Raw genomic sequence first — 16,425 nt, forward strand, 5'->3', positions numbered from 1 at the left:
GAAAAAAAAATTCAGCCCCCACTTTACATGTAGGGGGGGTACCCTAATAAAACATTTTTTTCCATTTTTTATTTTTGCACTTTGTCGGCGTAATTCATATACATATTGGTACCAAATTTCAGCTTTCTAGTGCTAACGGTTACTGAGATTATCCGCGGACGGACAGACAGACATGGCGAAACTATAAGGGTTCCTAGTTGACTACGGAACCCTAAAAATATAAAACGTAAACCAAGTGTCTCATTACTTTTGTGCCAACCCAATACCTATCCAACAATATATCACACGTAGGGTTGGAATGAAAAAAAAAAACAGCCCCCACTTTACATGTAGGGGGGGGGTACCCTAATAATACATTTTTTTCCATTTTTTATTATTGCACTTTGTTGGCGTGATTGATATAGATATTGGTACCAAATTTCAGCTTTCTAGTGCTAACGGTTACTGAGATTATCCGCGGACGGACGGACGGACGGACGGACGGACGGACGGACGGACGGACGGACAGACAGACAGACAGACATGGCGAAACTATAAGGGTTCCTAGTTGATTACGGAACCCTAAAAATCAGCCTAACACTAATGTCACAGCTATGATGCCAGGCAGACATGTCAAGCGTCAAACCTATTATTATTATAACACTCCGTCGTTTTTGCGTTGGTGGTTAAAAACAAGAAACCTTCTTCAAAACTATAATAAAACACAACAAACACAACAAACAAACACGGATTTCGACATTTCCATACAAAAAGGTCATGAGCGCCTGACGACATGTGATGTGATGGCAACGAACACTAGATTTGTACTTTAAAGATTTTGCGTATATTTTGGAAACTATAAGAGATAGAGCAAATAGACTTCAGATTTTGGTTGTCGGTGGCACAATTTTTTTGTTTTCGTATATATACACCATTTTTTGGACCTATTAGGGCAATATTATGGTCAGTGCAGTTCTAAACAGTCTTAAGCGCCTCTTTTTTAGTAGGAACTTAAGTCATTTTGGCAAATGATTAAAAATTTTAACATTTCTAAACAGAAATGAATTTCTTTCTACCTGTCCATGGCGCTCACAAAATTTCAAAACATTTAGTAAGTACTTGCAGCGGCAGTGAGTGAAAATCTCAATTTTAGTTTTTTTCTCTTAAGTCCGACTTACGCTTGACTGTAGATTTCTAATAGATTTTCCTGTAATCTACAGGTAGAGGGCTATCTCGTGTATTTTTTTGAAAATTTTACGCTAAGTAGTTTCGGAGATAAGGGGGGGGGAATTGTAATTTTTTGCTCATTTTCTTAAATTACTTCTAAATTACCAAAATAAAAACTATAAAAAATATATATTTGAGATGCTTATAAAATGCTCTTTCATTTGATATGTAGCACAATATAGTTCTAATAACTTTGATTTTTAATTTTCAATTTTACCCCCCAAAAGTGCCCCCTATGATTAAATTCCGTTTAATTTCATTTAATTATATTACATGTCCGTCTTTGGGCCACAGGTTTACATACGTGTGCCAAATTTCAAGTAAATCGGTCTAGTAGTTTCGGAGAAATCGGCTGTGACAGAGGGACAGACAGACACGCGAGTGATCCTATAAGGGTTCCGTTTTTCCACTTTGAGGTACGGAACCCTAAAAAAGTGCGTTCCCCCCCCCCTCTAACTTTTGAACCATAAATATGAAAAAAATCACATAAGTAGAACTTTATAAGGACTTTCTAGGAAAATTGTTTTAAACTTGATAGGTTCAGTAGTTTTTGAGAAAAATACGAAAAACTACGGAACCCTACACTGAGCGTGGCCCGACACGCTCTTGGCCGGTTTTTGCCAAGAGTGACACTGAAACTTAGTAGTTCATAAGCTTTGCCTACCCCTTTATGGGGTACAGGCCCCGTAGCCGAATGGCATTTCTCCGACGCCAAACGAAAGCGATACGCCGCTGGCTCTGTCGCGCCAATACGCAAGCGCGATAGAGATAGATATCTACTAGCGCTTCGTTTCGTGAGCGTTTCGTGAGCGATAGTGCCATTCGGCTAGCCACCCTGGCGTGATTATATGTATGTAAAATAATAAATGTTTTTTCCTCAAAATGGGCCTAAACCTAAACCGTACGGGTCACTTCGACATCCGAACATTTATTTTTCTCTTTCAGTCTACCTTAAGTTTTCAGAACTAAATAATAGTCACTTGGAGACACGTCTCAAATATTATAAGCAGGGCCCGTAAGTTTCATGACGATAACACATCAATTTGACGTCACGCTGCATACATATACCTCTAATGTCGTATCAAGTAGGTATTAATTATTCCACGTATGAATAGCTTACTTTTGAAGTCATTTGTACATGATTAAATTGATTAATTATTACAATAAAACTATTTGACGACCGGTCTGGCCTAGCGGATAGTGACCCGGCCTGCCAAGCCGCGGTCCCGGGTTCGAATCCAGGTAAGGGCATTTATTTGTGTGATGAGCACAGATATTTGTTCCTGAGTCATGGATGTTTTCTATGTATATAAGTATTTGTATATTATGTATATGTATCGTTATCTGAGTACCCACAACACAAGCCTTCTTGAGCTCAATATGTGTAAGAATGTCCTATAATATTTACTTATTCATTTATTCATTTTATTTATTTATTCTATATATAAATTATATGATATATATATATATTATGCAGCGTGACGTCAAATTGATGTCATCGGCATGAAAGTTACGGGCCCTGATTATAAGGTTTCGTTCTTTGTAAAATGAAACGGCGTGAACAGGAGCATTGTCACGGAGACGCCTTTGTACCTCATAATAAGTTTTTTAAGACGCTTTTATTGCATAATTTGCTATCATATCTGGAGCCCTTACTTACTTAGGGCCCATACATGGCGCGCTAGCAGCGATTTTACTGTTGAGATCCTACAAACTTACATAGTGACTTTTAAGGTCATAATGAACAACTTTTATTATGAGACAAATACTGCAATCTCACTATGTAAAGTTTGCCTAGTAAGTACTTACAAAATCACCAATACAATTTAGCATACCAATCAAATACCCTAATGCAATTAAACTCGTAAATTTTCGCACCGTGTATATATAGCCCTTAGTTTGTTTCTAAACATGTCTCCAGTTGCATTTGCGTTGATTTAAAAGCTGGCTTTGTCGCGTCGCGTCGCGAGATGAGTTTTGACAGTTGTCGGGTCGAGGCCGCCGCAAGCGGGTCAGTGCTGGGCCTTGGCCTACCTGTTGCCGGATAAGCCTGGACACGCTTTAATCACTGGATTAAGATTTCTATTAACACAAACGTGTGTTACGTAGGTTACAATGTTTAGGTGGTAAAGTTGGAGGAGACTTATTTTACGAGCATTTTCAGAATTTGGGACACCCCAATTAGCGTAAGTTGTTAACAAAAATTAACTCACTGTCAATTTTATGACGATAATTAAGCATGAAATTTCTATACGAGTACATGTAAATATTGCTTTTGTGTTAATTACATAAATGCGATAATCTACATTCAGAATGCGAAAAAAGTAAATGTTTACACAGATTTTATGCTTAATTGTCGTCACAAAACTGACAGCGAGTTAATTTTGAAAATGCCCTTACTCGTGAATACAGTGTGTAAAGTAAATTCAATAAGAGATAAATAAAGCCGAACTTGCCTACCTACTCCGTGTATTTTTTTGTGTTATTAATTTACACTTAATAGTGCTCATTAAAAAAATAATTTGAAAAAAACAACAATGTACTCGCACATACATGAGCATCGTGTAGGAACTTTCCGTCATCAAGCTCCTAGCTCTGACTGCGTTTACCATTACTACTAAAAGCTCGTATGTTGATTTACATTGCGGGCTGAACAGTAATTATTTTTTCATCACACCCGCACTTTAAATGTGCTATTGCACGCAGGCGGAGCGTGCGTTATAGAAAAATCGTTCTCCCAAGGGAATAATGAAATTTCTTGTGCCGTACTTAACTTTTTTTACATTGACAACTTAATTCTATTTACATATTTTTTACATTCCGAGGTGATGAAAAACATTGTGTGTAACTCGGGGAGTATGACTTTACAAACTCGAGTCTTTAAATCGCCCTGGCAAGCCGTCGCGATTTATCTTACTCTCGTTAGTAATATTCAACTTCCTCCCCCTTGTTGCACAATATTTCGTCGTACTGCTACATAGAAATCTAATCTCAGTATACAAATTCTATGCCAATCATGACACAGACGCAATATCAATTGTAAGAAATCACTGTTATTTCTAGTTCTTGGTGATTATAAAAAGGTAAAATGTAAAGGTAAAATGAACGATAAAGATAGGAAAGGCTCCACGTTTCGGGAGATACCCACTTATAAATAAACTGTTGTTGAAAATAGCATTCTATAAAATACTCGATTTATTTTCTTTTAGGTACGTAATCTAATTTTGTATAAGGTACATCGGGGCAAATCTCGACTGGGGGCAATTGTAACTGATCCATTTTTTCCATTATTACACTATGATGTTGAGTTCTACATGTATCCACTGAACACGCCTACCACATATATAACCGGTGGACACTCTATTTAATAATGCAAACATTGTAAAACATCGAAAAAATGAACCAGTTACATTTGCCCCCCAGTCGAGATTTGTCCCGCTGTACCTTATGTAGTTTAATTTTGTCTTGCCTGGCCCCGTAGCCGAATGGCATTTCTACGACGCGAAACGAAAACGAAACGCCGCGAAAGGTAGTCTGGCTCTGTCGCGCCAATACGCAAGAGCGATAGAGATAGATATCTACGAGCGTTTCGTTTCGTGAGCGTTTCGTGAGCGTTTGTGCCATTCGGCTACGCACGCTGGTAAGAACCTTTTAATTTCTTGGGGATCCGCACCTCAACTGTATGTTCCCGTATAAGTTACAGTAGGTTTATTAGTCCTCAAAATTGTCTAATATGCAATTATCATTCTTCAAAGAAAGAAAACTGGAACAAAAGTATATTAAATAGTAACTTAAATTCGAATCGTGGTAGATACAAGTAATTTACAAAAGCAATTTACTGCAACTTAAAAAAAAGCTAAAAGTTTTTCACTAACGACGAGATTTAAAACGTCTTCAATACTCTGGAGTCGACAAAAGCTCGCTCCATTAAGCGCTACAGCTTTTTAGTTTCACCTGGTTAGGTATTTGCGCACTGTTTTTAATTATTATTCATCATTTACTTAGTACTGAATTTAAATAACTAGCGCCAGGCGCTCTATGAATCACATTATCGAGGAATATTTTAAGTACCTACAATATTTTCACTCACAGTTCCAGATTGTATAATGTGGTAAAATTATTTTCGACGTCTTGTTTCTGACCTGTTACCTACGCTTATATTTTTATCTTTTATCAGAATTTAAAAAATCGTGTGCAATGAGGAGGCCTACTCAAAGGTTGCACTTGCATTGCACAGATAAAGAATTTCATACGTGAGAGCGAGAAGATGTTGATGTTTCTTCTCTCTCTCACATGTGAATGACAGTGACATGCCTAGACACTTGCACAGGCGCCGCCTGGCGGGATAAAATGTCAATTTGTCTCCTCATTAACTTTTTGGGAGAACCTATACATCTCTAAGGAGAATTAGATAGTATACATTTTATCTTTAGTTGTGACATTTAGAGTCATTTGCACCTCTAAAGTAATTTTAGACTTTTTTTGTATTTAGTGTACTTCTTAGTTGTAATTCGACATTTAGAGACCTTCTACATCTCTAATTAATTGTAGTAGAGTTATACTTTAGTTAGAACTTAGAATTAGTAGTATCAATTCAATTCAAATTTAAATCTTTTCTAAATATGTACATACATGTGACGTGTAAAAGTGCCCCTGTGGCCTATTTGCTGAATAAATTATTTTGATTTTTAATTTTGATTAAGTTTTATACTATTGGTTTTCGTTCCGCCTTCACTAATTCAACAAAAGCGAAGAAGTGAAAAACAACGTAATAAAATACAGCTAAAGACCGTTGTTTAGATAATAAAGGAAAATCAAGGGAAAACCGTTTAGCAACTTTGAAAGTCCGGACCGCGCGGCACTTAATGTTTTCGTTGGAAGAGTGAATTCCTTTAAAACATTAGCCAAAGCCTTAGTGACTTAAGTATTAAAATATTCGTAAACTTGGTGGAACTGAGTGTAAATTAACATCTAATCTGTGGTCTGGCGGCATTTTATTTGAACATAATTTTCCGTAAATTATTTGGATTATGGATTAAATACATTACTTTATTAATTAACGGTGTGGAGGGACGACCCAAAGGATCTTGGATCTTGGCAATGGCGAATTAATCGTAGGGCAAAATTAGCGGGCCACGCCCCTTGTGACCGTAAAAAATAAAATCAAAACGTTTTTTTTTTCAATAAGCATTATTCTAGCAAAAGTTCGTTTTATTGTTGAAAATTTATTGTTTGACCCAGAAGGGAATATGTAATTCCTTAAATTTTAGGGCTTTGTAGAATTTGCTACGGGACTTACGCGAGCTTATTTAATCCAGCATTGGATCTTGGCCCCTGATAAAATAGACCGCGATGCAAAGCAAACATACAGTATGTCTAATAATAGTTATTTGTTATACAAGGGTGCAAAATTGTATTTTAAAGCCGAGTGTGGAATTGAAAAACGAGCAAGTGAAAGGGTTATATAGTTGAACCACGAGCGAAGCGAGTGGTTCGAGAATATAATCCTGAACTTGCGAGTTTTTTTTTAACACACGAGAAGTAAAATACATTTGCACCCGAGTGTAACACAAAACTTTTCCCCTCACTGTTGCGAGGAAAGCACAACGCAAAAAACGCGTTTTTCACTGCTTCCAGTAGTTCCACAGGTGGTAAATCATCGTCATCACTAGACTCACTCACTTTTATCAATTTTAAAGAAGAAAAAATAACTATATTCAAGGTCAACTTGCTTTATCCACTAGTGGATAAAATGCGTTTTTACCCGCTGGTATTAAAGGACAAAATACGTGTTTCCGAGCTAGTGAGGGGAAAAATCTTAATAATTGAACTACGCAACACGACACGACTGATCATAGGCATAATCTTATTGATGCGGTTTGCACGGTTGCTTGCACGTTATTTCTCAATTATTTATTTACTCATGCATAAACATACAGCTAGGGTGCCAAGGCGCTTATGCGGTAGATACAAAATATCATTTTATGCACTCATAACTAGTACATTACAAGGTTCAAACTAACCATCAGAAAAATATCAGAGGTCGTTACAAATAAATAAAATAATTGAAGATGTCAAACTTAAACCTAAGTGGATATCATACCGATTAAGATCAACTATTTTCTTCTTCTTCTTCTTCAACCTAGCGTTTTCCCGGCCTAGCGCTATTTTCTAATTAAAAAAAAAAAACATTTATAAAGTTTAGGAATTTTCCAACGAAGACTCCGATTCTGTCGCAGTATACGTTATCGCAGTATTATTGCGAATGTAATATACCTATCGGTGATTGGATATGTTGCCATGTTTACACAGCTGCCCATTCTCCAACAATAGCAAGTAATTTATATGCCTGTAAATTATCTCGTCTGCAAACATTTTCAATAAGGTACAGCGGGGCAAATCTCAACTGGGGGGCAAATGTAACTGGTCCATTTTTTCCATGTTTTACAATGTTTGCATTATTAAATAGTGTCCACCGGTTATATATGGTAGGCGTGTTCAGTGGATACATGTAGAACTCAACATCATAGTGTAATAGAGCATTTCCTTTTTTTTGCCACTTTTAAAAGTGTGATATTTTTGAAAAAAATATGCTATTTCTACTCAGAATTACTAGCTTTTTCAATCCTAGTAGTTAAGAAAATTGTCCCATACGATTTTTTCTTATTTTGTTACCATTTTCCGTACATGTTGTATGGGGTAACAAAAGAGGAAAGTAGTGTGCTACTCTGCGGCGGCGCCACCATAATGAAATTCAACTAATTATATGTTAAAATGATGTTCGTAAGACGTACAGTATGTACGTATAATGTTATGACTGTACCTATAGCGGGAAACGAAATAATGGGCTTTTATTGTGGCGCCGCCAGGGAGCATACTCTGCAGCGGCGCCACTCAGTTCTCATAGATAGAAATGACATCATCTACTTTTTCTCATGGGAATTGATGTACCAATGCTGTTTATTATGTACGTATTGAAAAAATCACTATAACTTAGTAAATGTATGTACTTTCAGTAATTCCGCATTCCGCCTGAACGGTATGAGCTAGTATGTAAGGAGGTGTACCTACGGGTAAGCGAGAGGGAGATATGTTCCTTCCCGCTCGCTCCCGCGCTCGGCGCGTTTCGTTCTAGGTTTTAATAATTATTATTAAATGTATGCCCCTGTTGTACACTTTGCTTTTCACTTCGATTGCGAGGAATTAATTATATTTTTCTCGGCAATTTACACCACGAAATTGTCGTGAAGCGAAAGAACATAATAGGTACATAAGATAACCAATTCCCGCCAACTTTTTTTTCAACATGTGATCAGAGTTTCAGACGCTTGGTTTTTTGCCAAGTCAAGGTCTCAAGAGACAAACAGTTAAAACATATTGCAAAATTTTATTGAGCAATAAAATTGTGTAGGTGACAAAACTTTGATAGGTTATTTTAGTTTTGCTATAATTTATTAGAATTCCGTATGCTATAAAATAGGATTCGATTACTTATCGTTTAAAAAATGTTTGACTTGGCAAAAAACCAAGCGTCTGAAACTCTGATCACATGTTGAAAAAAAGTTGGCGGGAATTTGTTATCTTATGTACCTAGTATGTTCTTTCGCTTTACGACAATTTCGTGGTGTAAATTGCCGAGGAAAATATATAATAATAATTCCTCGCAATCGAAGTGAAAAGCAAAGTGTACAACAGGGGCATAAATTTAATAATAATGATTGAAACCTAGAACGAAACGCGCAAAGCGCGGGAGCGAGCGGGAAGGAACATATCTCCCTCTCGCTTACCCGTAGGTACACCTCCTTACATACTAGCTCATACCGTTCAGGCAGAATGCGGAATTACTGAAAGTACATACATTTACTAAGTTATAGTGATTTTTTCAATACGTACATAATAAACAGCATTGGTACATCAATTTCCATGAGAAGAAAGTAGATGATGTCATTTCTATCTATGAGAACTGAGTGGCGCCGCTGCAGAGTATGCTCCCTGGCGGCGCCACAATAAAAGCCCATTATTTCGTTTCCCGCTATAGGTACAGTCATAACATTATACGTACATACTGTACGTCTTACGAACATCATTTTAACATATAATTAGTTGAATTTCATTATGGTGGCGCCGCCGCAGAGTAGCACACGTGAAATCAGGCAGGCAAGTATTGTCAATGATAAAAAATCTGGCTGTCCCTTTCGCACTTACAGATTTTGTATCAATGTAATGTACTTAATCATTTATCGCGCCACAATACTTGCCTGCCTGGTTAATTAACACCCGAATAGATGAAAAATCACAATAATTGCAACCCTCTTGTCCCTGTCCGTTGAAACCTTCATTATTGAGTTCTTGGAACCTCAAACTATAATTGAGATTTTAAAATTATTCTTACTTAATTTTGTTTTTGTAATTTAGCTTTTATTTTTACCTGTAAGTATAATTGACACGAGTCTTGTGCATTATTTACTTAAAGTAGGTACGTACCTATACAACTAGGGAACAAATCAAATTATTTTATTGAATATTTTTTGATTTGTTCTTTTTTCAAGTAGTCACACTACTATATATAAATTATAAATTGAAATAGATATCATACACGAAAGAAAAAACGACAAGGCCACTGGTGGCCGAGCCGGAAATCGAACCCGGGTCTTCAGCTTACGCGGCTAACGTCTTGGGCGTCGTTTTGGGCGGGTGGTCTATTGGTGAAGACGTTAGCCGCGTAAGCTGAAGACCCGGGTTCGATTCCCGGCTCGGCCACCAGTGGGCCTTGTCGTTTTTTCTTTCGTGTATGATATCTATTTCAATTCATAGGTAGGTACCTATTAGTTGAAATATAACCATATCTTATACTTTTAAACGAGCAATTCTTGTATATTTATTTATTTATTTATTTATATATAATATCTGGGCAACCGAGCTTCGCTCGGTTCTGTTTCGTATCCTTGACATGTGTCGCCATCTAGTTCAAAAATGAATAGTACCTACATCGAGCGAAAGAATTCTCAGCCTTAACAACACAACTACTCCACACGAGATGGCGCGCATTTCGCCACAAAAACTCAAATAGTGTATTTTTCTATTCGTTTTAGCCTTGACCTGTGTCGCCATCTAGTGTTTGCAATAAATAGTACTTACATCAACCGAAAGAATTCTGTCTTAACAGTACAACTACTGCACACGAGATGGCGCGCGAAGAAAAACGCATGAAAACTCGAAAATTCGCGTTTTCCGGGACCTAAGGATAAGTTAGACCGATTTTTAACCCCCAAAAACCCCCACATAACAAATTTCTGCGAAATCGTTAGAGCGGTTTCAGAGATCGTTAGTGTAAATAAATATATATATAAATAAATAAATAAATAAATAAATAAATATACAAGAATTACTCGTTTAAAAGTATAAGATTTATTTACACTGACGATCTCTGAAACCGCTCTAACGATTTCGCAGAAATTTGTTATGTGGGGGTTTTTGGGGGTGAAAAATCGGTCTAACTTATCCTTAGGTCCCGGAAAACGCGAATTTTCGAGTTTTCATGCGTTTTTCTTCGCGCGCCATCTCGTGTGCAGTAGTTGTACTGTTAAGACAGAATTCTTTCGGTTGATGTAAGTACTATTTATTGCAAACACTAGATGGCGACACAGGTCAAGGCTAAAACGAATAGAAAAATACACTATTTGAGTTTTTGTGGCGAAATGCGCGCCATCTCGTGTGGAGTAGTTGTGTTGTTAAGGCTGAGAATTCTTTCGCTCGATGTAGGTACTATTCATTTTTGAACTAGATGGCGACACATGTCAAGGATACGAAACAGAACCGAGCGAAGCTCGGTTGCCCAGATATTAATTATTATGTACGTAAATAGTACACATTCTCCTATTCTCCCGTTAATCACAGATTTGCTTAATTGTGCTTTGCAAACTGATTGCGTAACTCGGTAGTCGGTACGAAACGTCGGGTTAGAATAGCTGAATCGAGTTCCGAACAAACTTCGCTATCAACAGACATAAATCACACGAGTAGTCTGCTGGTGCTGGTTTTAGAGCGCAGGTACCTGCTTGGTAGGTTACACACTTATTTAATTTTCCGACCGTGCATGACTGAGGCTTCACTAGGCTAACTGGTACGCGTATACCTAATAGAATATATATTTAAAAATTTATTATGCTAAATTCACTCATAGGTATACCTACACTACCTACAGTGTACCACATTCACTGTTAAAGCTTTCGTAGCACTTACAAGCGTAGCCGATACTAACGTTTTCCCATAGATAGGTGACTTCGGAAATAACTCCCACCAAGCCTTCCCGGCACTCAGCTTAAAGTTACCAGAAATACATTTTAAACACAAAATTTAATTGATATATTGTTTTTTCCTTGTCCAGGCATGATGCGGCGCGGCTCAATGGCCATCCTCGGCGGCGGGGAACCGCTGATAGTGGTGGAAGAGAGCGGCGCGGAGGAGGAGGCATCTTACCGCAGCCCGGTGGCCACACGAGGCCTCTCCATCGACCAGGAGTCGCCGCCTGATCCCTACCACCTGTCACCGTGGCGCGACACTCGCAAACACTCCCTGCCTACACCCTCCTGCACCACCGGCCCTACTGCTAGCCAGGTCAGCTCCATACCTACTATATCAACGCTCGACCCCTACAACCTGCGCCGTGGTGAGTATTGAAAGCTCGCTATTAGTATTTTTAAACTACATCGTCAGCAAACAAGCATACGGTTTGCCTGACGGTAGCCTAAAAACACCTGCAACCTGGCAACCTAACTCACCGTGCAACTGCATCAGAAAGACAAAATTACCTATGAGTAATGTTTTCTGCAAGGTGTAGTAGTTCGCCAGTTGGGTTTTGCTCTAGATTTGTAACGACATTCGTTCTGCTGTATCATACCACACAAAGCGAGAAGACATTCACAATGTTGACAATGTTCCACTATTTTACTCGATTTAAGTCATTATAACTCTAAGAATCTAATTCACCTCTGAAAGATTATGCACTGCTTGAGACTGTATTCAATTGTGTGAAGCGACCTACATTTTCCAACTAGGAGGCGAGGCTAAAATTTACGACTAAACAGTAGCATATTAAGAATCCCACTGACATTGACAGTGGAAAATTCTAGATACTATTCTTAGGGCCACTTGCACCAACGAAAATGGAGAGTTAACACGAGGGTTAACCCAACATTTTATATGGAATTTGACAGTTGACAGCCCACTAACCCTGAGTTAAGTGGTTTGTGCAAGTGGGTCATAACTAATGATTATTCTGCAGGTCCGCCGTCTATCGGAGCGGGGCGAGGGTGCCGCTCGAGAAGCGCGGGAAGCTGCTTTCCTAGCGACGCTAAGCCAGGTCCAGCCACAACCTGGTGGTCGAAGGTGAGGAACAAATGTTCAACAGTAGTAGAATTATATCCACAGCGGATAGACAATACAATGAAGTAGTTGGGAAATCTGCAAATTTATTATAGTAGTTTTCTGCCCAATTTTATGTGTTACTCTAATTTAAACTTGTTGTGTGTATTGAGATCAGTTGCCTCACATGTTAATAAGTCAGAATGATTAACAAAATGATTATATTTCAGACATTCCGTTGTGACAATATCCCGCGTGCCACAAGCGCTGTTCGGGCGAGGCCGCCGCGAGTCCATCGCCGCCTTCCCCGCGCTGGGCCGCCGCCGGGACTCAATTAAGAAATGTTAGTATCGCGAAATTTGACACTCTAATCTTATTATAGTGCTCGTCAACCAAGCTATATTATAGGACATTCTTACACAGATTGACTTGAGGCCCACGGTAAGCTCAAGAAGGCTTGTGTTGTGGGTACTCAGACAACGATATATATTATTATATAAATACTTATATACGTAGAAAACATCCATGACTCAGGAACAAATATCTGTGCTCATCACACAAATAAATGCCCTTACCGGGATTCGAACTGCGCCAGACCGGTCGTCAGAAATTCTTTATCTAAATGGAACTTGCATATTCATTTGACTTTTCTACCACCAATTTTGCCCTCCGTCTTTCGGTCACATCATACACTTTTTCTCTAATTATTGTTCAAGAATAATCTATATTTTCGAATTTTTATATTTTCAAACCACTGTTCGGAGGCTAATCACTAGGCCTGTTCTAGGTCCACCAGCAACCGAAACATTAGGCAGCACGCATAATTTACAACTCGACATCATGGATGACATCGTGCAAGCTCGAAAAGTACGCATGCGGCTTTGGAATACCTCTAGTGAACGCGTCTGCGAGGTGCAGCCACTGGACGAACGCTCGCCGATGAGCGGGTCCGTGCGGTACACGAACCGTGGCCGACGGCACTCTGACTTCGTCGGGTCGCCGCTACCGCCAATTCCTGCTCGCCGCCGTGCCTCCGAGATGCCTCCACCGCCCCTATCCCGCCGCGAACTGGCGCTGGCGTCATTTGTACCGACACAGATCTCCATCACATGCTCAATGCGCTCACATCTTCTTCCACTGAAATAGACCTCTGCGGCAAGCCCGAAAGAACAAGACGACTAGCCGACACGCGTTCAAGCAGCTTCGATGCTTCTACTTTACGAGACAAACCCCCAGGATCAGGCACTACTTGGTTTACGCGACGCCATCAAACTTTGGCGACAAAAAAAAAGTGAACGAACCACAGAAAAAATCTAAAGTCACTTTTGCACCTGACGCCAAACAAGCCCCGGGTGATGTGGCGGCGGTCGTGTGGGATCAGCCGTCTGGTTCTATTGTAGATGCCAGCGCGCTTGGAAGTGCAATCGAAGTGTTTCTCAGGAAGGGTGGAGCAGGAGACCCAGGAGTTGCTGGCACTTCGACCACCACTTTAAAAGAGACAGGGAAATGTACTGGCGCTCGGCCTCAAAGTGCCGGAGCCGCCAGGGGCTCTCGATCGTCGGGCCGTCCAGGTGACGAGCGCTGGTGTCCCACCAGGCCCGAGGACGATGAAGGAGCGCAGGGTGCGATGCAACCCTGTGCTCATCATTAAAAGACCTTTTCGTGTAGGCGCACCCAGTGCGGATTACTCTTGTAAATTATTACCTAGCCGTTACTGGTTGATTTCTTAAAAGGAGAGTGAGATGTGCGAGAGGGTTCATGGTCTGCGGTCCACCGCGACTGGGTCCACGTCCCTTTCTCGCGTTTGATGTACCTTTTGTACTTTATGAATCTTTCAATGTGATAGTCTGTGCGCTGAGCCTAGCGCCGGTCGTCACCGCTGTCTAATTTCTAAGTGTGAATGCATATTTAGGTACTACCGTCAGAACCCTCGGTGCTTCAGATAATCCATACATGCATTCGCATAAAATCGGACCGTTTCATCCCTGCGACCGACGCCCGCTTCGCGCGCAATTATTTTTAGAGTGAATTCTATTTTCATTGTAAATTTTTAATATTAGCAAGCAGAATATTGACTTATTGTTAGATAGAGAAATATATTTGTGATGAGAGGGCGCGCGTTTTCCGCCGCGTCAGCGGGTCTCCACGCCGCGCGCCCCACCCCGCGCCCCGCCCCGTGTCGTTCGACAATCTGTGTCTTGTAATCCATTGTAACATTAAACAATTCAACGTAATCATATAGCAGACAAAATTATGGAGTTTTTCGGGAGAAATGTACGCTTAATAGAAGAAAGCGGCTGACTGTCGGTCGCTTCTTATCAATAAAAGTTTTTATCGATGTTATAAGTTATTTTATTTTCCTTTAAAAAATGTTGGAAGTTGAAAGACGTTGTTTTCTAAAGGAAATACGTATAGTATTTGAAGGAGGTTACGGTCAGTTAATTTGATGTAGGCTTGAACAAAGTTTGGAAGCCTCAGAGCAATCTACGGCCCTTAGCGACGACGTCTGGGACCACCAGGGGGACAAAAGCGAAGTTAGTAGACACGCCAATCAGTTTGTTAACTTTTTTACGCATAAAACTTTTCAAATTACAAGGACTGCTGCTGCAGGTGTCACTATTTCTCTCATAAAATACAGTATTTGATGTGATACATTTTTTTCTTATACGTGTATGGAGGGCCTGAAAATCCCGAAAGATTTTAACAGTGTAGGTATGTATCAGAGAAAAGGTAAACAGTTAATGAGTAATAATAAAAAACATTAACAAAGTGGGTACTTATACGGTCCGCAGTTAGTTTTTTATTATTCTTAAGCTTACAAGCATATGTAAGTCTGTTTAGTAAACGTCCCAATTTGTCGGTTACCAAGGCGAGATTTACTTGTACATATATTTATATGAATAAACTGACAAAGCGGCTTTAAATATAACAATCAACAAAGTGGGACGTTTTCCCGTGCACACTCACATACAGTACCTACTAAATAAGGCCAGACAAATGACAGGTACGCTGAGATTTATGGTAAGTAGCGATGATGTCCTCAGAACGTGGTAAGTTGCAAATATCGGTAATAATTCCCTGTCTGCATGAAGCACAGCAAATAGGTAAGTACGTTTCTTTAGTTAACATCTACTTTAACGGAACTTAATCGAGCTGAATCATAGTTTCAAAAATAAAGTGACAAATTACAATATTATTTAACTGGCATGGCCGAGCTAGCCGAAAAGACAATCGTTCGCGCTCCGTAGCGAACGAAACGCAACTGGGTGTGTAACTTAGATACGCTACGTACACGATTGTCACATCAGCTAAGCTGTCTGATATCCACGCTGAGCTGTGTGCTCGTTTTCGATACAAGTATAGGTACTTTAATGTTTTTTTTAATACTATGTCGGTGGCAAACAAGCATACGGTCCACCTGATGGAAAGCAGTCACCGTAACCTATGGACGCCTGCGCGTTGCCAACCCATTGGAATCTTGTACACTCCCTTTTGCTGTCTTAACTACACAGCAAAAAGGAGTGTACCAGTTGATTCCTAAGGAGGTTCGGGTTGCCGACGACTCAAAGGACAAAGGCGGAACAAATTAGTTCCGTGGGTCCTTTCGTCACCAGCACACCGCACCCTCGTTGAGCTCTGGCAGCCTTACTCACCGTCAGGAACACAACACAACACTATGAGTAGGTCTCATGCTATTTGGCTACGGTCTTCTGTAAGGCGGAGAGTACTTCCCCAGTTGGGCTCTACTCTAGATTCGAGCGAGATGATATCCGCTGTGCTGGGCCATACCACACAAAGCGGAATAACATTCGCTATTACCTCCTACAAAAAAATGTTACAATGAATTTAAACATT

General features: G+C 39.7%; 1 protein-coding gene across 1 annotated transcript in view; it reads left to right on the forward strand.

Annotated features, from left to right (window-relative positions):
- Positions 1-16,425, forward strand: part of LOC125224657 — a 58,570-nt gene that overhangs the window by 40,868 nt on the left and 1,277 nt on the right. The window contains 5 exon segments of the mRNA XM_048128084.1: positions 11,594-11,823; positions 12,491-12,594; positions 12,801-12,913; positions 13,367-13,636; positions 13,639-13,812. Coding sequence (XP_047984041.1) covers positions 11,596-11,823; positions 12,491-12,594; positions 12,801-12,913; positions 13,367-13,636; positions 13,639-13,812 — 889 coding nt within the window. The 5' untranslated portion in view covers positions 11,594-11,595.

This window comes from Leguminivora glycinivorella, chromosome 3 (assembly GCF_023078275.1).
Source record: "Leguminivora glycinivorella isolate SPB_JAAS2020 chromosome 3, LegGlyc_1.1, whole genome shotgun sequence".
Taxonomy (NCBI): Eukaryota; Metazoa; Arthropoda; class Insecta; order Lepidoptera; family Tortricidae; genus Leguminivora; species Leguminivora glycinivorella.